The sequence below is a fragment of the Bidens hawaiensis genome, unplaced genomic scaffold (genome assembly GCF_021521415.1).
Source record: "Bidens hawaiensis isolate Kalapana, Puna unplaced genomic scaffold, B.hawaiensis_p1.1 tig00024606_1, whole genome shotgun sequence".
Taxonomy (NCBI): domain Eukaryota; kingdom Viridiplantae; phylum Streptophyta; class Magnoliopsida; order Asterales; family Asteraceae; genus Bidens; species Bidens hawaiensis.
In genome coordinates, this window is record NW_027493882.1 from 30,961 (window position 1) to 53,173 (window position 22,213).

At 40.9% G+C, this 22,213-nt stretch overlaps 1 protein-coding gene and 1 pseudogene across 1 annotated transcript; both read left to right on the forward strand.

Annotated features, from left to right (window-relative positions):
• The first annotated feature begins 16,908 nt into the window (after nucleotides 1–16,908).
• LOC143569545 (uncharacterized) lies at nucleotides 16,909–17,986 on the forward strand. The gene is made up of 2 exons (XM_077055428.1): nucleotides 16,909–17,816; nucleotides 17,917–17,986. Exon 1 carries the CDS (start codon nucleotides 16,960–16,962, stop codon nucleotides 17,554–17,556), a length of 597 nt encoding a protein of 198 aa, XP_076911543.1. The 5' UTR covers nucleotides 16,909–16,959; the 3' UTR covers nucleotides 17,557–17,816; nucleotides 17,917–17,986.
• Nucleotides 17,987–19,099: 1,113 nt separating this feature from the next.
• LOC143569558 (putative mitochondrial protein AtMg00860 pseudogene) lies at nucleotides 19,100–19,453 on the forward strand (annotated as a pseudogene).
• Nucleotides 19,454–22,213: the final 2,760 nt, after the last annotated feature.

Sequence of the window (22,213 nt, forward strand, 5' to 3'; positions counted from 1 at the left end):
AACAACCAATTCAAATGTTATAGTCTTGGTATGATTAATGGACTGTAAGAAATTGATTTTAAAGGTAATGGGACTGAATTGGTTGTCGGTTACTCAAACGGGTCGGTACAACGTGAATTCGCGTTTATTGAATAATTGGTGCTTTGTACTTGCGAGTTGCCGACCCATTTGACTCGTGTAGCGTCGTGTGGACTTGTTGACTATGAATTCATCATATTGGGTACACATGGGGCTGAGTTGGATGTTAATAGCCTAACCAACTATTAAACGCGCGTGTTAGTATCACATAGTGCTTCCGGGTGGAAATTGGGAATTCTTTGTTCCCGGGAGTATCTAAGAGTCGTGTGGGTATAAGTAAGGCCCGGGAGTTGTTATGAATGAGATTGATGAGTTCGAGGCCTTAGGTACTCGAGCCGTGTTAGCACGTCCCGTAGGATAAACGAGTCCTTTCAGTGTCGTTAGTAATGATTGTTTATAAACCGACAGGCGTTTGAGTTGTGGGAATACTTAGGGGATCTCTAGCTCGTGGTGAATTTGTGCCTTGTTTCAGGTGAGTTCATGATGCCCTTTTTACTCTTTTTAAGTTTTGAGCTAGCATGTACACTTAAATGATTTTGCTTGAAGAACCGTTTAAATTATTTTGCATAGGCTTATTTATATAGGATAGGCCTTGAAATGCTAATATTGCATGATGCATGGATGTGTATGTATATATATTATTGAATGGCCAATATTTGGGGAATTTTGTAGTCGTTATCGACTACGGATGTTACGTATGCCTACTTCGTGTTTGCACGCATTGATGAAATGTTACGTGTTGGGGTTGTACGTTTTCTCGGCCCTGAATGTTATTATTGAATGTTATATATATATATATATATAGGAAAGCATGTATAGAGACGTTTATATATAAAGAATGATTACCTATTACTATTGCCAATATGGTTTATCTGCAGGGGCTACCGTAGCTTACAATAGCCACCGTAAAATACTGTGGCTTTTGAGGAATGAAAATCTATTATTATTAAAGATGTTATTTATTTAAAGTTGAACTCACTCAGCTTAAGCTGACTTTGTGTACATGTTAGTGTAATTTTCAAGTTAAAAGGAGGATGCTTACTGCTTGGACGTGCTCGAGACTACTCGGTCGGTTGAAGGCATACTTAGTCGAAAGTTCAATAAAATTAAGCATTCTATTTTAATGTTTTATTGAATACATTTCAATTTGATTTTGGGAATTTGTTTTAATAATTTTCCGCTGAACCTATACTCTGAATTATTATTTTAATGGAACGAGCTGATTAAGTTTAAGTATTTTTGTAAATATCGTGTATGAGTACCAACTGTGGGACCACCTGGAGACGGGGTCTTACAAGTTGGTATCAGAGCCATGGTTCGAGGGATCCGAGCATCCCCGAATGCTTGGACTCGAACCGTAAGGGAAAAGACTAGTATGCCAACCGCGAGTAGCTGCACGCCAAGAGGTAACTTTAATTGTTTAGTCATTCCTTGAATTTTAAAGTTTCCTGAATATGATTGATTGTTTAAAGTGTTAGATGGTATGCTAATATGGTTAGGAGCAGGGGGTGCTTAGGACGGGCCGGTGAAGTAAACGACTAATAACACTTGATCAACGTTATTAGTAGTTTACCTTTACCTTCCATGTTTTAAATACTACTTGTGTCTGACTATGTTAAGGTTCTGTCTTTGTATGGATAGGATATGGCTAACTCTCATGGCGTTAGCGTTAAAGTTCATTGACCGTGTTACAATTCTGCATTTGTAGGGATAAGACATGGTTATTAATCGTGCAACTAAGAGAGGACGTCCTAGTGTTTGTGGTCGTGGTCGTGGTCGTAAGCCACGTGCCGAGGCCGAGAGAGGTGATCCAGCCCCGTAACAGGGAGAAACCCCTATCCCTGAGGAAGAGGGTAACCCTGCCCTAGATCCTGCTATGCGCGCGGCTATCGCGGATGAGGTTTACCAGGTTCTCTGATGTGTGCTTACGCGTCTATTAAAATATGATGAATTGGATATTTAGCTTTTGCACAAGATCGTGTTTTAAATTTATAAAAGTGATTTCTACAAAGACTAAACACACATAAAATAGACAAGTGTACCTATCGCATGCGTAGAATAGTGTTGGTAAGAACCAAGTATCGATCCGTGGACACAAAGGTTTCTAATGATAAATCGTTGTTTTACTTTAATCGGAGGTTTTAATCATTTTTGGGTTCAATTTTTGAACTTTTTATAAAATGTAAATACTTATATATAATATATAGGTGATCAAGACAAGAAGTTCTAAACGAGTTGTTCAATTATGCGAAGGTTACCATCTAAGATCAAGAATCCACTACATTTTAGCATTGATAATTAATATGTAGACATGTGATAAACTTACCGTAACAATATATGATAGATAACTCCTTAACCCAAAGTGAGCATCTTTAGCACTAAGGAGATGATATGCGCATTTTAAAGTCCACCCTTTCCTAATGTCATACCATCTCAATGATGTCAATTTAAGTTGGTAAGTAGTTTCGTTAAGTAGAAAGATTAGGATTGACTTCAATTTCTCGAATACCAATTCTAACAACTTCGGGTGGTTGTAGTTCATCACACAACCTCCCCTTGGTTGATTTAAGTAGGTTATGATTACACATTCCGTTAACATATGGTTTCTTTAGCTAATTTGATATCCTAAGCAAAGCTATTTTCGGATTACCAAGGTTTAGAAAAATAGACCATAACTTATATCTCATCATTTCTAAGTACAATATAAGGATCCATGTTTTGATAATGTATCAAAGTATTTCTATCTTTTAAGAACATGAATCGATCATGAACGATTGCCAATGAGAATTGACAACCACCAACTTTGAATTAGTGATTTAAGATGGTGTAACATTTCTCATCAAAAGATAATTGTAACATAACCATGTACTTAACTAGACTACATCGCATGTCTTGATTAATTATTAAGTAAAACAAAGCTTCTTCATAGATTTTAGATGGTAAAAGGAGTTTAGCTCATAATGAGCATAGTGATAAACATTAAGATGATTGATAACAACAAACACATGATTAAACTTAGAACAATCTAACCAAATGTAGATGAATCCTTCTTCTTAATGATGGTAATGATGGTTGATGATGATGATTAGTGATGATGACCTCCAAGCCTTCAAACTCTTCACTAGATCTTCAGAGTGAGTGTTAGTGTGTGTTTTTATAAGAGAGAATCGGATAGAAATCTTTTCAAGACACACTTGATGAATGCAACATGAGCCACTATTTATAGGCAATCTGGACGATGAGGCACGGCCCCGTGCAAGATGAGCACGGATCCGTGTATTTTTATGACATGTGCCAGATTTGTTTTGTCTTTCGTGTGAGGTGGCAACGGCCCCGTGGTTAGTAGGCACGACCCCGTGGTTTTTAGTGACATGTGCTAAATTCTTCTTTGTCTTTTCTGCATTTCCGTCCACGGCCCCGTGCATGCTTAGCACGGCCCCGTGCTTTTGTTCTCAGATTTTGTCTTTTCTTGTGTTAGAAGCATGGGGGCGTGTTTCTTTGTTTTCTTCTGTTTTTCTTCGTCTTTTTTGCTTGTTTCTTCGTTTGAGGCTTGGTTTCACCTGAAATTATGTTTTATTATGATAAGTAGTGTTTTATACTATGTTATTAGATAGAATTTGCAGTTTTTAGAGATTAGTTGATGCCAAAAAGATGTATATTTTTATGTACATCAAACATCCCCACACTTGAACATTGCTTGTCCTCAAGCAATCGTCTTATAAATGTTCTGTAAAAACAGCAAACTGAGATTATAGCTATTCCTTAAGTGAGCTCCAAGAAGATTAAACAAAATAACCAATCTATATGTTAGTGATAAAAGATAGAAAAACTTTTGTTTTTATGAGTTTCCGTTTATACAAAACGTCACGTTCTTACAATGTTCACTCACACTCTGTAGGTATGTGAACACTCTCAGCCAAAATGCAACATGTGATAAATAAGCTTGTAACAAGTTCAAATCTCCACCTTTTGAAGGGTTGCATAGATCGGAAGGTAAACCGTGGTTTTGTGTGAGTAGGGATTGGTATTTTATGGTGGTTTAAGGGTAAATGGTAAATACAACTTCTGTTGTTTGTTGAGATTTCTTCGATGGTTAGCTCCTTTTTCTTTGAGAGTTTTTTTTTATTATTTTTTTTACAAGTACTATATACCTAATGACTCTTTTAAGGTCAGATCGTCAAGACCGGTTTTGTCGAGGATGTGGATTAATTCTTCCTCAATCCTGTTATGAATATAACTTCCAACTCTAATGGATCATTCGGCTTTGAGCCTAATAGCCCCCACCCTCATTAGCTCGGTATATTCATGCTGAGACTGAGTTTGACTTTTTCTACATCTTCCTTCGTTCATATCTTTTTGCTCAACCTAAGCATCGTTCATATCTTTTTGCTCTTCTCTTCATTGCGTTTTTGGAAATTCCACAGAATGGTGGCCTTTGTTCGTTTTGGCGCCACTTTTTCCTCACCTCATTGCTAAAGAGAAAGATTCTCTCCCTAAGTTCTGGAGGCAACCTAGGTTTTGTAAACTGTATGCAGCAAAGGAAATTGAAATCGAAAGAATGCATTTCCAGTTCTTTAAGGTCTACCGGTAAAAGACCAGTGTTGTATTTTACCGGTGGAAATGGATGAGGTGATCGGCTTTTTGATAATGGGTTTGATGGGATTGTGTAAAATATTACCTTCTTCCTTATATAACGCTTTCTGCGGTCTTGAAATGAAAAATTGTGACAAGTTCTAAATCACAAGAAACATATGACTCACTCAAAGCTTTCGAAAAAATTATTTATATGGCATGAGGTTTATCTCATGGTAACGGAGGAATTGGGTATTAACGCCATATTTTGCATAAATTTATTCTCAATATTTCAAAACTTTTTCTTACTTTTTTTCACTTTTATGTAATGATTGGTTATTTGCAAAAAAAATTTCTTGGTTTTCTTTTTAGGTTTAGAATAGTCTTCGTTTGCTGCAAAAATATTTGTTTTAGAGAGTTTTTATAATTAGTTGGACAAGTACTTGGTCAAGTAATTCCCCTCCCCACACTTGAATCTCACATTGTCCTCAATGTGACAAGATTCATGAAAATGTATAAAAATTCTAGTTGTATGTTAAGGGTGAAAATGGAGAGTTACTTCCCTACGGGTTAACGAAATTTCGACAGAGCGTCCCCTGTTTTTCGTCCGTTTTCCTGTTTTTGTGTCTGTATAATATAAAACTGCAAACAACCACAAACAACCAAGCATAAACTGCTGAAAATTGGGTATGGAATCATCCATCCCTTGCCCTATCGGGCTAAATTAGTACCTAAAATAGTGTCTTTGGCACCCATGGCCATAATAATATCCAAACCAACACAAACATAAATAAACAAGTACGATGAAAAGTAAATTGTTTATAACACACATAATAATAAGTTCATAAAACTACCAGCCCGTGCCCATGCCCATGCCCGACCTACCAGTGCCGCTAGTCATCAGTTACCCGCATCCGGGTCAAACGGTCTCCATTGCCTGTCCATGCGATAGCCCAGGCGATCAATCTCTCGCCTCGTCTCTGCATATTCGGCTGCTCGCTATGCGTCTGATGCAGCCATTTGTTCTGATATCCTGTTAAACGAGGCAGTAGTGTTAGCTAAGAATTGATCAATAAGTCCAAATATACCCTCGAAGAAGTATCGGCTATCATGTGATGAACTGGGGCCGGCCCCTGATGAAGATGGGCCTCCTGTCTGATGGTAAGTGCGGCGGCGGTGTTGTCTGGGCGGTGACTGTCGTCTCTCATGCACATCCTGAATCAACATCTCTGACGGGTCTTCCGGGGTCCCACACTTGGTTGTTTTTTCACAAAATCTCCACACTCCCGTGCTGATTTCCTGAACCATCTTCATGCTTTCATAGTAGTCAAGGTTGAGAGCGATTGATTCCGGGCTTGGGGTTTCCTCTGTGTCTGCACCATAGGCCCTGTAGAGGTTGTAGATCCAGGGACCACCGAAAATTGGGGAGTTCCCTCGGGCAGCAACATTTGACATAAAAAGTTTGCAGAAAAGCATTGTGATATTGCAAGGTATGTTGTTTTTAATGCAGTACAATGCCCAAAGATCCTTTAGGTTGACAACCCCTTCGCTCCGTCCCCGAGCTGTGACGGTGGATATACCTCATCAGCGGGTCACGTAGTGCAGTGCTTTTAGAAACGCTTGGCCCGTACGTTGTTGTTCCATCACTTAATTGTTCCCAAGCTTCTTCCCGTATGGCACCTACTACGGCTTCATCATCATCACCTTCGTCTGTAAACGTTGTTTTCGCTTCGAACCAGATGTCGGTGTCAGTTTCTTCGGCCGTGTAAATACCCAAATCAATTCCCAGTTGGGTGACAGAGGTTGTATTCCAAACACCCCCACAACGAAACTCGATCGCCTTAGTATCCCACATGTAAAACCTTTTCTTTTTGAAGTTGAACGAGGCCAGGAATTCTTTTGTGAGTTCTGTAACTGAATCCCCAGTCTGGTTAAAAACTCTTTTCCAAGGTTCCGTTAGAATGCTTTGATATCGGTCTCATTGGTTTACGTTTCTTAGGGTGTTTTCACATGCACGGAAATGGGCTTCCGGGTATCTATTGTTGAGGTATGTTAATCTTTCGTTTGCCAATTGGTCCTTTTTCCTTCGGTTTCCGAATACTAGGAATGCATGAAAATCGTCCCCGTATTCGGCCATCAGCAATTTATAACCAAGTTAGTTAAAATATACGAAAAATTTGCATTTTCTGAAACAGAAGGCAAAGCACGGCGGCGTGCTTTCAGAAGCACGGTGCCGTGCTGCTGCTTCTGGTTCAGTTTTCTTGAATTTTGACTTTTTGTTGACCACGACTCGTGTTGTTTTGGGCACGGCTCGTGTTTCTAATATCGATTTCTAACTTACTCAGATTCGAACCCTCGTTTCCAACCGGTTATAACACTTGGGTTAATGGTGGGTCGGGTAATTGTGTAAAAACCCAAAACCCGAATTGTTTCTTTCAGTTAAACCCTAACCATCAATTATTCAACAACCTATTCGTCATAATCAAGCATATTAACCCATACCCTCTTCGGGTTTTGACCGATTTGGTCGATTTGAACAATTTTAGGGTTACCTTAAACCTAGAATGACGAATTTAGAGAATACATTTGTTAAATTAACATACCTTAGGCTTAGAATTGATGAATTGATGAAGAAATTCGTGAAATAGTTGAGGTTTCGGCGGTTCCCGTAGTGAAAAATAGGGTTAAAAGTGATATAAAGTTATTTTATTAAAGTTAAAACTCGTAACTGCCCAGACACCAAAAACATGGCCCCGTGCTTTTTGAGCACGGTACTGTGCTGCTGAGTGCAGACAGTACTGTTTGTTTATTTTGTTTGTCGAGCTTGGTTTGATTTTAACTGGGTTTTTATTTTCTGGTTATTTTAAACTTGATAATTAAAAATCCTAATTTTCATTAAAACATAAAAACAAAGACATAAATTAAGATAGATGAAAAGTTACAACAATTCTCGGGGATCCTAGCAGGAACAACCTAAACTTGCAACAAAGTGAGAACTTCAACGGCCACCACTCCCGAACAAGTCCTGGATGTGTGGTTGTGCTCGTTTGGCTTCCATGAGTTCGTCAAGATTCTTGTTTAGCGTGGCGAGTTCTCGGTTGAGAAAGTTGAGCTTGGAAGTTACATCCTTGTGGTGGCCATCCACCATATGGAAGTTTTCGAACCTGAGTAGTTCCACTTTGTTGATTAGCTCGACTATTCGAGCCTCAGTTTGCAAGTTTGTTTCAACTTGGTCCTTTACAATGCATTGCAACCTCATGATTTGTTCCTCGAGAAAGGAAGATTCATGTTGCTTCCCTTTCTTCACTGGTTTCCATTCCACCCGTTTTCCTTCCATTTGGGTAGTTTTTGTTTGGTGTGAATGGAATAGTGAAATTATGCATGCATTATATAGAGACTGGAAAGTTTAACACGGCCCCGTGTATTAGGAAACACGGCCCCGTGCTGCTAGAAGAATAAATGTTCCTACGTCAGAGAATTGTACGGAGTCAGCGTGTATCATGCTGAAGATTCTAGGGTGACCACGGTACCGTGTTTAGGAAAGCACGACCCCGTGCTTTTTGTCACACTGATTTTTATTTTGATTTTTAACATGATTTGCGATCTGGAATTTTTAGAATGACGTTTATTATGATAACTTTGGAAGTTTAGTCATCTAAAATTTACTTTTCATTAATTAAGGAGCCTAGAACAATTTCGGGGTAAGCCCGGGTTTCCTAAGAAAAGAAAAATAGTCGGGTTAAGCCCGAAGTCCTAACACATTGTGCTTAATGCACTTGATTACACATAAAAGCATAAATTTGAGTTTCCTAGAGTTCCCCGAAAGGCTCTCCTCCTCCGAATGGTCCCGGTGGTGGAAAATACGTGAAACCGAGAACTTGAAACTGGAGTTGCTCGTTGATGTCTCGGAGTTCCATTTTCATGTTTTCCACCGATTCGGTGAGTTGTACGAGACGCATTTCCGCAAGGAGATTCATTTCGGTGAGTTCTTTCACGAGTTCTTGAAGTTTCAAGAGAAGCTCAGTTTTGGAAACATGGCGGGGCATCATTTCTCGGATGTCGGGAAACGGGAATTGCTTCATTCATCTCAGTTGGCATGCTGAATTTTCAAAGGTTTTTGGTTTTGGTTTTGGTTTTGGTTTGTGCAAGAAATGCAATGACACAAGGTGCCTTTTATAACCAAACAGGAAACCAAGCTCGGTACTGTGCTTATGGAAGCACGCCCCCGTGTTTTTAGTCTGACAATTCTGTTACAAGCCAGTCTGACTGAGATTTTTGCAGCGAAGATGCCGGCTCGCATTTTTAGGCACGGGACCGTGCTTTTGAGAGCACGCCCCCGTGTTTCTAATTTTTTTATTTTTTTTTTAATAAAATATTTACAAGGCCTAGTTTTTAGAAGGTCTTGGCCAGACCTTATTTCCTTATGTTTTTAATCAAGAAGTTTGGAGGGTTAATACCTCCAACACTTCTTCAAGTGGACCGTCGATATATGGTTTCAATCGATGTCCATTCACCTTGAACTTCTGGCCGTTCGCATTTGACATTTCGATGGTTCCATAATCAAAAATTGTTTCAACTATGTATGGACCTGACCATCGGGATTTCAGTTTTCCTGGGAAAAGACGTAAACGAGCGTTGTATAATAGTACACGATCGCCAATTTTAAATATTTTCTTTCCTTTTAAATGGGCGTCGTGTATGCGTTTAGTCTTTTCTTTGTATGACCAGGAATTTTCATAGGCCATTGTCCTCAGTTCCTCGAGCTCCCGAATTTGATCTTCCCGGTTTGCACCGGCGGACGTTAGATCAAAATTCACTACTCTGAGGGCCCAGTAGGCTTTGTGTTTTAATTCTACTGGTAGATGATATGCCTTCCCGTAAACGAGCTTGAAGGGTGTCGTTCCTATGGGAGTTTTGTAGGCCGTCCTAAGGGCCCACAATGCATCATCTAATTCTTCTGCCCAATTTTTGTGATTCATCTCCACACTTCTTTCCAGAATTCTCTTGATTCCTCGATTCGAGACTTCCACCTGTCTACTGGTCTGCAGGTGATATGGAGTTGCCAAGCGGTGGTGAACCCCATATCGTGCTAAGACCTTGCCCATCAGGGTGTTACAAAAGTGAGTACCTCTGTCGCTGATGAGGGCTTTTGGTATTCCGAATCTTGAAAATAACTTTTTTAGAAATCGTACAACTACTCGAGCATCGTTAGTGGGAAGAGCTTGTGCTTCTACCCATTTAGACACGTAGTCGACTGCTACAAGGATGTATTTATTTCCGAATGTGTTAGGAAATGGTCCCATGAAATCTACCCCCCATATATCAAAGATTTCACAAATTTGAATGCCTTTTTGAGCCATCTCATTTTTTGATGAGATGTTTCCGGCTCTCTAACAAGCATCGCATGCTTGGATCAAAGCATGTGTATCTTTGTATATAGTGGGCCAGAAAAATCCTGCATCAAACACTTTCCTGACTGTGGTGGCAGTACCGTGGTGTCCGCCTGTTGGTCCTTCATGGCAGTGTTTGAGAATGTCTAAGGCCTCCTTACCGGCTACGCACCTACGAATGACTTGATCCACACCTATCCTAAACACATATGGATCTTCCCAGAAGTAAAACTTAAGGTCGGAGAAGAATTTCTTCCGCTGTTGGTGGGTAAGCCCTTTCCTAAGGATCCTACAGGCTAAATAGTTAGCGAAGTCGGCATACCAAGGACTTTCGTCTTTTTCTTCTATCACTTCTTGAATGTGCATAAGAACTTCATGTGGAAAATTATCATTGATAATTTCCTTGGGAAATTCTTTGGAAGTTGGACATTCTAAACGTGAGAGGTGGTCTGCGGCTACATTTTCTGCTCCCTTCTTGTCTTTAACTTCAATGTCAAATTATTGGAGTAGTAGGATCCACCGGATGAGTCTAGGTTTGGCATCATGCTTGTTGAACAAGTATCGTATTGCGGCATGATCGGTATAAACTATTGTTTTGGAAAGAACTAAGTAGGATCTAAATTTTTCAAAGGCAAATACTACAGCTAGTAACTCTTTTTCAGTTGTGGTATAATTTTCCTGTGCATCGTTAAGTGTTTTACTGGCGTAGTAGATTGGGTGAAAATGTTTTTCTTTGCGTTGTCCGAGTACGGCTCCAACTGCAAAGTCACTTGCATCGCACATAATTTCAAATGGAAGGGTCCAATCGGGTGTGGTCATGATTGGTGCGTTGACAAGTTTGTCTTTCTGTGTATTGAATGACTTAACACATTCCTCAGAGAAGATGAATGGCGTCTTTCTCTAAAAGTTTGGTCATGGGTCTTGAAATTTTTGAGAAGTCTTTTATGAAACGTCGGTAGAAACCTGCGTAACCTAGAAAACTTCTAATGGCTTTGATTGAAGTCGGTGGCGGAAGTTTGGATATGGTTTCAATTTTGGTCCTATCGACTTCTAGTAAGTTTTGAGAAATCTTGTGTCCTAAAACAATGCCTTCATTTACCATAAAGTGGCATTTTTCTCAGTTGAGCACTAGATTTACTTCCTCGCATCTTGCTAACATTCTGTCTAGATTTTTCAGGCAATGATCAAAGGACTCTCCAAAGACTGAGAAGTCGTCCATGAAAACTTCCATAGAGTTTTCGATCATTTCATGAAAGATGGCCACCATGCAACGCTGGAATGTGGCAGGAGCATTACATAGTCCAAATGTCATTCTTCGGTAGGCGAAGGTTCCGTATGGACATGTAAAAGTAGTTTTCTCCTGATCTTCAGGAGCGATGGGAATATGAAAGTATCCGGAAAATCCATCAAGAAAACAGTAGAACTTTTTTCCAGATAATAATTCGAGCATTTGATCGATGAAAGGAAGTGGAAAATGATCTTTTCTTGTGGCATCATTAAGTTTCCGGTAATCGATGCAAACTCGCCAGCCTGTGATGGTCCTCGTTGGTATCAGCTCGTCCTTCTCGTTCATTACGACTGTCATTCCACCCTTCTTGGGCACTACTTGAATGGGACTTACCCAAGGTGAATCTGAGATTGGTTAGATTAATCCGGCATCAAACAGTTTGATTTTTTCCTTCTTCATCACATCTTGCATGTTGGGATTGAGACGTCTTTGATGTTGGACCACGGGTTTGTATTCTTCTTCCATGAGGATTTTGTGAGTACAAAAGGAGGGACTGATGCCCTTGATATCCATGATCTTCCATGCGATGGCCTTCTTATGGTTTTTGAGAACCTTAAGAAGTTCGTCTTTCTCTTCTTTAGAAAGGTGAGATGAAATAATTACTGGGAGTTGAGAGTCCTTTTCTAGAAAGGCGTATTCGAGATTTTTTTGGTAGTTCTTTTAATTCTAAGGCTGGTGGTTCTTCGATTGATGTTTTTGATTTTTCATTGTGTTCAATGATTTCGTATACTGCTTCAGATTCTTCGTTATAGTTATTGTTGAGATTTTCGTTTTCCAAAATGGGTTTGTTGAGTGTTTTGTTTAAGACTTGTGTTTCTAAAGGGGTATTGATGGAGGAATCTCGCATATAGCAACTTACGATAGAGTCTATGACGTCAACACAATATAAAGTGTCGTCGTGTTGTTGCGGATATTGCATAGATTTTCCTATGTCAAAAGTGATTGCCTCGTCATTGACCCTGAGAGTGAGTTTGCCGGTGCAAACATCAATGATAGCCTTCGCAGTGTCTAAAAAGGGTCTTCCTAAAATTAGAGGTACGCTTTTGTCTTCCTCCATGTCTAGAATCACAAAATTTACTGGGAAAACGAACTTATCAATTTTGACATGCATGTTTTCAACAATGCCCCTAGGATATTTAACAGATCGGTCAGCTAACTGAATGCTCATGCGGGTGGGCTTTGGTTCTCCTATCCCTAGTTTTGAAAAAACCGCATAAGGCATTAAATTAATACTAACTCCTAGGTCAGCCAGGGCATTGCTAACAGATAAATTTCCTATGAGACTAGGGATAGTAAAGCTCCCTGGATCGGTCATTTTTGTTGGTAGCTTGCTTTGGAGGATAGCTGAACATTCTTCACTTAGGGTGACATGCGAGAGCTCCTTCAGCTCCTTTTGTTTGTCAGTACTTCTTTGAGAAACTTGGCATATTTTGGCATCTGAGCAATAGCTTCGACAAAAGGGATGTTAATATGGAGTTGTTTAAAGAGTTCTAGAAACTTCCTGTACTGGGCCTCCAATCGCTCCTGCTTCAATCTTCCAGGGTATGGAATAGGTGGAACATAGGTTCGAACGGGCTCCTTAGGCAGTGATGTGCTTGTTGGGGTCAGCCCTTCCTGCGTTTCATCAGAAGACTTTTTCTCCAAAGTTGGTGAGACAACAGTGGTTGTACCACTCCTGAGTGTAACGGTGTTAAGCTGTTGCATTCGGGTTGGTGATTGTATTGCTTGGAAGAGTGCCAGGTGGTCTTTTGGATAATTGTCGAGCAATCTGCCCGATTTGGGTTTCTAGGTTCTAAAGTGATGCTTGTTGACTTTTGAGATCGGCTTCGTGCTTCAGTAATACTCCGCTGATATCAACAGCTCTTGAGTCGTCTTTCTTCTCGGCTTCATTTGTTTTGGTCATTAATTGGATTAACATTTCTTCGATCTTAGAGTAGCTTGGGTTTTGATGGCTACTCGAGCTTTGATCTTGGTATTGAGGCTTTTGTTGGAAGGATTGATTCATTGATCTCTTCTCGAATCCTGGTAGGGGCTGAGTGTTACCTCCGTCTTTCCAGCTGAAGTTTGGATGGTTTCTCCAACCTGGATTGTAGTTATTGCTGAAAGCATTGTTCTGTCGAGTGATGAAATCGACTTCTTCCATATCCATAATGACTTGTTTACAGTCACTTGTCTTATGACTTCCTCCACAAGTGTCCCAGGTGAGTCTGGTTTTTGATAGCTCGGCTTGAAGTTGTTCGAATTTTTTAGAAAGAGCTTCAAGTTGTGCTGTGACAAGGGTGTTGGAATCAACGTGGTGTATTCCTTTATGGGCAGGTGTAGATCTTGGTGGGTTGTAAGCGAAACTTTTCTTTGCGGCCTTCTCCAGGACTTCAAATGCTTCGTTAGGTGATTTGGATCCCAGGTCTCCACCAGCGATTTGGTCGATGGCCTGTTTGTTTTGACTAGATTGTGCGTCAAAGAAAGTTTGTACTTGTAACCATACGCTATCTTCTTAGAAGACTTTTGTATCTTTCCCATGCTGCGTGTAACGATTCATCATCACCGGTCCGGAATCAGGTAATGCTGGCTCGGTATTTGGATGTTTTATCGGGCGGAAAATATTTGAGAAAAAACTGTTCAACCATCTGGTCCCAAGTGGTAATGGAACCAGAGGAAAGAGATTCTATCCATTCTAGGGCTTGGCCCCTTAGAAAGAAAGGAAAGAGTTTAAGCTTGATTTGATCTTCTGAACAGTTTTGGATTTTAAAGGTTCCGCAGATTCGTAAGAATCGAGTTATGTGAGAAAGAGGGTCTTCGTTGAGGAGACCATGAAATTGAACTGAATTTTCCACCATATGGATGGTGCTAGATTTGATTTCGAAATTTTTGGTGATTTCAGGTGGAGCCACTCCATTGTCGTAGCCTTCGAGAGTTGGCTTGGCATACTGACTCATGTTCGGCTCATTGTTCTGGGCTGCCATCATTTCTTCGGTTTGATTTTCTCCTTATGTGGTGGCGTCTACTGATTCGTCTTTGATTGTTTCTGCGGTTTCTGTGGTCCGTTTACGAGTTCGTCGATGAAAGAGTCGTTCTGGTTCAGAGATTGGAGAAACAAGCGCCAAAAACTTGGTGTGCTCTTACGCGTCTATTAAAATATGATGAATTGGATATTTAGCTTTTGCACAAGATCGTGTTTTAAATTTATAAAAGTGATTTCTACAAAGACTAAACACACATAAAATAGGCAAGTGTACCTATCGCATGCGTAGAATAGTGTTGGTAAGAACCAAGTATCGATCCGTGGACACAAAGGTTTCTAATGATAAATCGTTGTTTTACTTTAATCGGAGGTTTTAATCATTTTTGGGGTCAATTTTTGAACTTTTTATAAAATGTAAATACTTATATATAATATATAGGTGATCAAGACAAGAAATTCTAAACGAGTTGTTCAATTATGCGAAGGTTACCATCTAAGATCAAGAATCCACTCCATTTTAGCATTGATAATTAATATGTAGACATGTGATAAACTTACCGTAGCAATATATGATAGATAACTCCTTAACCCAAAGTGAGCATCTTTGGCATTAAGGAGATGATATGCGCATTTTAAAGTCCACCCTTTCCTAATGTCATACCATCTCAATGATGTCAATTTAAGTTGGTAAGTAGTTTCGTTAAGTAGAAAGATTATGATTGACTTCAATTTCTCGAATACCAATTCTAACAACTTCGGGTGGTTGTAGTTCATCACACAACCTCCCCTTAGTTGATTTAAGTAGGTTATGATTACACATTTCATTAACATATGGTTTCTTTAGCTAATTTGATATCCTAAGCAAAGCTATTTTCGGATTACCAAGGTTTAGAAAAATACACCATAACTTATATCTCATCATTTCTAAGTACAAATAAGGATCCATGTTTCGATAATGTATCAAAGTATTTCTATCTTTTAAGAACATGAATCGATCATGAACGATTGCCAATGAGAATTGGCAACCACCAACTTTGAATTAGTGATTTAAGATGGTGAAACATTTCTCATCAAAAGATAATTGTAACATAACCATGTACTTAACTAGACTACATCACATGTCTTGATTAATTATTAAGTAAAACAAAGCTTCTTCATAGATTTTAGATGGTAAAAGGAGTTTAGCTCATAATGAGCATAGTGATAAACATTAAGATGATTGATAACAACAAACACATGATTAAACTTAGAACAATCTAACCAAATGTAGATGAATCCTTCTTCTTAATGATGGTAATGATGGTTGATGATGATGATTAGTGATGATGACCTCCAAGCCTTCAAACTCTTCACTAGATATTCAAAGTTAATGTTAGTGTGTGTTTTTATAAGAGAGAATCAGATAGAAATATTTTCAAGGCACACTTGATGAATGCAACATGAGCCACTATTTATAGGCAATCTGGACGATGAGGCACGGCCCCATGCAAGATGAGCACGGCCCCGTGTATTTTTATGACATGTGCCAGATTTGTTTTGCCTTTTGTGTGAGGTGGCAACGGCCCCGTGGTTAGCAGGCACGGCCTCGTGGTTTTTAGTGACATGTGCTAAATTCTTTTTTGTCTTTTCTGCATTTCCGTCCACGGCCCCGTGCATGCTGAGCACGGCCCCGTGCTTTTGTTCTTAGATTTTATCTTTTCTTGTGTTAGAAGCATGGGGGCGTGTTTCTTGAGGCATGGGGGCGTGTTTCTTTGTTTTCTTGTGTTTTCTTCTGTTTTTCTTCGTCTTTTTGCTTGTTTCTTCGTTTGAGGCTTGGTTTCACCTGAAATTATGTTTTATTATGATAAGTAGTCTTTTATGCTATGTTATTAGATAGAATTTGCAGTTTTTAGAGATTATTTGATGCCGAAAAAATGTATATTTTTATGTACATCATTCTCCATAGCGCCATTCTCGAAATCGTTACTGAGGCTGTCAGGTCCATGGAAAAATCACTGCTGGGTAAGAGTTCGGATAAGGAAGGGATGGGTAAGGAGATGCCAGCCAGGGAGGAAGGGGTGTTTGTGCCGAGTGAGGATGAAGACGAGGTCCGCACTTTTAGTGCATCTACCCGATACTGTTCGTATGGAGTTTTTAAGAAGTGTGACCCTCTTTACTTCGACGGTACTAAGGGTGCGTTGGAAGCACATCAGTGGGTGAGAGAAATGGAGGCCATATTGAGGGTTAGTAAGTGTAAGGGGGAGGACATGATGACCTTCGCGACTGCCTCGCTTCGTTCTGAAGCGCTATGTTGGTGGGATAATCTGGTGCAGGCTATGGGTGATCGTTCTATTAGGAGGATGACTTGCAGTTTTTAGAGATTATTTGATGCCGAAAAGATGTATATTTTTATGTACATCATTCTCCATAGCGCCATTCTCGAAATCGTTACTGAGGCTGTCAGGTCCATGGAAAAATCACTGTTGGGTAAGAGTTCGGATAAGGAATGGATGGGTAAGGAGATGCCAGCCAGGGAGGAAGGGGTGTTTGTGCCGAGTGAGGATGAAGACGAGGTACGCACTTTTAGTGCATCTACCCGATACTGTTCGTATGGAGTTTTTAAGAAGTGTGACCCTCTTTACTTCGACGGTACTAAGGGTGCCTTGGAAGCACATCAGTGGGTGAGAGAAATGGAGGCCATATTGAGGGTTAGTAAGTGTAAGGGGGAGGACATGATGACCTTCGCGACTGCCTCGCTTCGTTCTGAAGCGCTATGTTGGTGGGATAATCTGGTGCAGACTATGGGTGATCGTTCTATTAGGAGGATGACTTGGGTTGAGTTGAAGAAGTTGGTTCTTGATCAGTTTTGTCCTCCACACGAATTGGATAAGATTGAACAAGATTTCTTGACCTTGGAGGCTGGCATTATGACGCATCGGGAGTACACCACGAAGTTTAATAAGATGGCTCGCTTATGTCCCGATTTGGTTACTCCTGAAGCAAAGAGGATTAAAAAGTATGTGCAGGGTCTTCCGACGGATATTCGAAGGGGTGTGATGACCACCAACATGAACTCGTTTCATTCAGTGGTTACCCTAGCCGGCACATTATACGACCAGAGGGAGAAATTACCGCCAACCGAGACTAGGAGGACGTGGAATTCAAATTCGTACGGTAAACGGCCTATGGGAAACAACTTTAATTCGACCGAGAAGAGGGTTAAGATTGAGGATTCGGATTTTAAGAAGGATGTGGCGTTTGTAAAGTGCAAGAAGTGCGGGAAATAGCACAAAGGGGAATGTAAGCATGGGTCTAGTTCCTGTTTTCGTTGTGATAAGGTTGGACACCCCCATTTCGAGTGTCCGACGTCGATTTGTTTCCGCTGTAAGGGAGCTGGCCACTTGGCATCAAACTGCCCTACTATCAAGACTAGGGGGTGACCCGGGAACTTCTTCGAGGGGGAAACTGGAAGAAAAGCCAAAGGTCAGGGCGAGGGCCTTCAATATCACCAAGAAAGAGGCAAAGGATGATGCGGACGTTGTTTCGGGTACTTTTCCCAATACGTCATTATAATTTACCATTTTGAATTTCTTTCCTTTGGAAATGTTTGTGTGTTCAAATAGCTAAGTAGTGTAATATTATACCAGGTACATATTTACTTGATGAAATACATGCAACCGTTTTATTTGATTCGGGTGCCAGTAGAAGTTTTGTGTCACCACTTTCTGTTCCTTGTTGAATAAATTACCCGAGCGCGTAGTTGATGTGTTTGATGTTGAGATCGCCGTAGGAAAGTCTGTATTCGTGTCTAGGTCTATTCAGGGTTGTACCATCGAGTTGTCTGGGTATAGATTTCCGGTGCGACTGTACTTGATGCCGCTTGGCTATTTCGATGCGGTGCTTGGGATGGACTGGCTCGCGAGTGTTGATGCTCAGATCATTTGTGGTCAGAAACTTGTACGTCTAAAGGCCCCGGATGGGACCCAAATTATGGTCTACGGTGATCGGAATGGTGCAACTCCACCTATCATATCCATGCTTAAGGCGAGAAAATTGATGCAACGGGGGTGCGAAGCGTATCTAGCGTATGATATAAACGTAAAAACCGAGGATGCTACTGTCGGTGATGTTCCTATTGTTCGGGATTTCCCGGATGTTTTTCCTGATGATTTGTCATATATGCCGCCGGATCGCGAAGTCGATTTCCGAATAGACCTTGTTCCAGGTGCAAAACCTGTTGCTCGAGCCCCTTACCGTCTAGCACCAAATGAAATGAAAGAACTTATGACTCTATTGGAAGACTTGCTTGACAAGGGCTTCATTCGACCGAGCATCTCACCTTGAGGTGCCCCAGTCTTGTTCGTCAAAAAGAAAGACGGTAGCATGCGGATGTGCATTGACTACCGTGAATTGAATAAACTGACTGTGAAAAATCGATACCCTCTACCAAGGATCGAAGACTTATTTGATCGGCTCCAAGGAGATAGTTGGTTTTCAAAAATCGACCTTAGGTCCGGGTATCACTAGTTGAAAATTCGTGAGGAAGATATCCCTAAGACTGCCTTCCGCACTCATTATAGGCATTATGAATTTCTCGTGATGTCTTTCGGTTTGACTAATGCACCGGTTGCGTTCATGGATCTTATGAACCGGGTGTGTAGGCCGATGCTTGATCATTCTGTTATTGTGTTCATCGATGACATTCTTGTGTATTCCAAAAGTGAGTCCGATCATGCTGGTCATCTCACGGAAGTTTTGGAAGCTTTGCGAAAGAATAAATTGTATGCGAAATTTTCTAAGTGTTCTTTCTGGCTACGCGAGGTTCAATTCATGGGTCATGTCATTAACTCGAGCGGTATTCTGGTCGACCCTGCAAAGGTGGAAGCCGTGAACGAATGGGAACCTCCTAAGTATGCGTCTGAAATTCGTAGTTTTCTGGGATTGGCGGCGTATTACCGCCGCTTCATTCCCGACTTCTCAAAAATCGCTTCGTCGTTAACCAAGTTGACTAAGAAGAATGTTAAGTTTGTGTGGGGTTCTAAGCAGGAGGAGGCTTTCCTTGAATTAAAGGACAAGTTGATGCATGCTCCGGTTTTAGCTTTACCCGATGGCACCGAGGATCTAGTTGTTTACTCTGACGCCTCTTATCAGGGGCTTGGATGTGTTCTGATGCAACGGGGTTGAGTCATAGCTTATGCCTCACGGCAGTTAAAGCCTCATGAGGCGAATTATCCTACTCAAGATTTGGAACTGGCGGCGGTTGTGTTCGCGCTCAAGTTATGGAGACATTATTTGTATGGTGTTCCTTGTACTATCTATACCGATCATAAGAGCTTAAAGTATTTCTTTGAACAAAAGGAACTGAATATGTGTCAGCGTCGGTGGTTAGAATTGATTAAGGACTATGATCTGGAGATTATGTATCACCCCGGCAAGGCTAACGTGGTAGCCGACGCGTTGAGCCGGAAGAAGAGACCGAATCCTATTCGTGTGTCTTACCAGCTTATCCTCAGACCTGATATTTTAAAACAGATAGCCAGCGTTCAGAACGAGGCCTTACAGGTGCAATGGATTATGTCAGAACGTATTTGGGGTCAGGAGAAATTTTTAGAAAACGTCGGTAACGGGGTGAAGTATAAGGACGGTCGTTTATGGGTACCCAAGCATGGAGGATTCAGGAGCCAGATATTGGATGAAGCACATAAGTTGCGCTATTCCATCCATACGGGCGCGACCAAGATGTACCAAGACCTGAAGAAGAATTTCTGGTGGCCCGCGATGAAGTATGAGGTGGCTCAGTACGTGAGTAAGTGTTTGACGTGTCTGCAAGTTAAGGCTGAACACCAGAAGCCTTTCGAGAAGCTACAACCCCTAGAAATACCTGAGTGGAAGTGGGAGCATCTTACGATGGACTTTGTGACTAAGTTGCCTCGTACTCCTAAGGGTAGTTATGACACAATTTGGGTAATCGTGGATAGATTGACTAAGAGCGCTCACTTCTTGCCAATTAGAGAAACTTTTAGTTCTGAGAAGCTGGCCGATGTGTTCATTCGTGAGATCGTTTCTAGGCACGGAGTGCCCGTATCTATTGTTTCGGATAGGGATACGCGTTTTACCTCCCGATTTTGGAAGAAATTCCATGAGGAGATGAGTACCAAACTTCTTATTAGTACCGCTTATCACCCGCAGAGGACGGTCAATCCGAGAGGACCATTCAAACTCTGGAAGATATGTTTCGGGCGTGTGTTATCGATTTTGGTGGTAGTTGGGATCGTCACTTACCGTTAGTCGAGTTCTCGTATAATAACAGTTATCACGCTACGATTGGAATGCCACCGTTTGAGATGTTGTATGGGCGTAGGTGTAGGACTCCGTTCTGTTGGGGCTCCATTGGTCAGAAACAGTTGGGTAGTTTGGAAGTGGTTGAGGCCACGACTAAAAACTCGATAAGATAAAGGCTTTTATGAAGGCCGCTCAGGATAGTCAAAAGTCTTGTGCGGACAAAAGGCGGAGACCTATTGAGTTCGAGGTTGGTGACCGTGTTATGTTGAAAGTTTCTCCTTGGAAGGGTATTATTCGTTTTCATACAAGGGGGAAACTCAGTCCGAGATTCATTGGTCCGTTCTGTATCTTGTCACGAGTTGGTGAGGTAGCGTATAGACTGGATTTACCCAACGAACTCGCGGGGATTCATCCTACTTTCCACGTGTATCATTTGAGGAAATGTTTAACAGATGAGGAGACCCATGTGCCTCTTGATGATATCAAGCTTGATAGTAAGTTAAACTACGTTGAAGAGCCTATCGCTATACTTGACCGTAAGGAAAGGCGTTTGAGGAATAAAGTAGTTAGGCAGGTTAAGGTGCAGTGGAAGCACCGTAAGGGTTCCGAGGCTACATGGGAATCCAAAGATGAGATGATGAAACTGTATCCGATGTTTTTCCTGTCGCATCGGGATTCGGGGACGAATCCCATTGCAAGAGGGTAGACTTGTAACACCCGTTAATTTCCTTCTCGTTATCCCGGTCCGTTAAATTATTTAGCTTTCCTCTCAAATGCCATATTCTTTAAGTAGGAGGGGCCATGGTGTAACTTTGATATTATATCCCACAGAGGAAATGATTCAGGTTGAATTGTTCAACCACTCTTGCACTCACCATACTCTCCCAACTACTCTTCTTACCTTCTTCCTCCTTTAGCCGACCAAGACATCAAGAGCAGCTCACCATTATTGAACTACTCATCCACTCATCATGTTCCCCACATGCTTCACTCTTTTTTTTTCTTTCTTAAATTGAACGGCCAGCAAAGATGTACTTCACACCTGCAATCATCTTGTTTACAGCCAGGGGGTGGGCATAAAACTTCCATTGAATGTGAGTTCTATATTTCCCCAGGTCTATTACACCATAATCCATCTTTATGACTCACGTATTGATCATAAACTGCTTGTTTTAGTCTTACCGGGTGGTTGTCCGTTTGAGCAGTTTCAGGACTGAGGTGATTGAGGTTTTCACTCCATAATCTTCCTAGGTATGTCTAGTATAACATACTTTAAGATTATGACTGTTGATGTTCATTTGATTGGTCAACTAGTTGTAGATTGAAAACTAATATTCGGTTGACTAGTTTGTGAATTGTGATGTCTAGCGCGTTGTTTGAGGGAACTAACAACCAATTCAAATGTTATAGTCTTGGTATGATTAATGGACTGTAAGAAATTGATTTTAAAGGTGATGGGACTGAATTGGTTGTCGGTTACTCAAACGCGTCGGTACAACGTGAATTCGCGTTTATTGAATAGTTGGTGCTTTGTACTTGCGAGTTACCGACCCATTTGACTCGTGTAGCGTCGTGTGGACTTTTGACTGTGAATCCATCATATTGGGTCCACATGGGGCTGAGTTGGATGTTAATAGCCTAACCAACTATTAAACGCGCGTG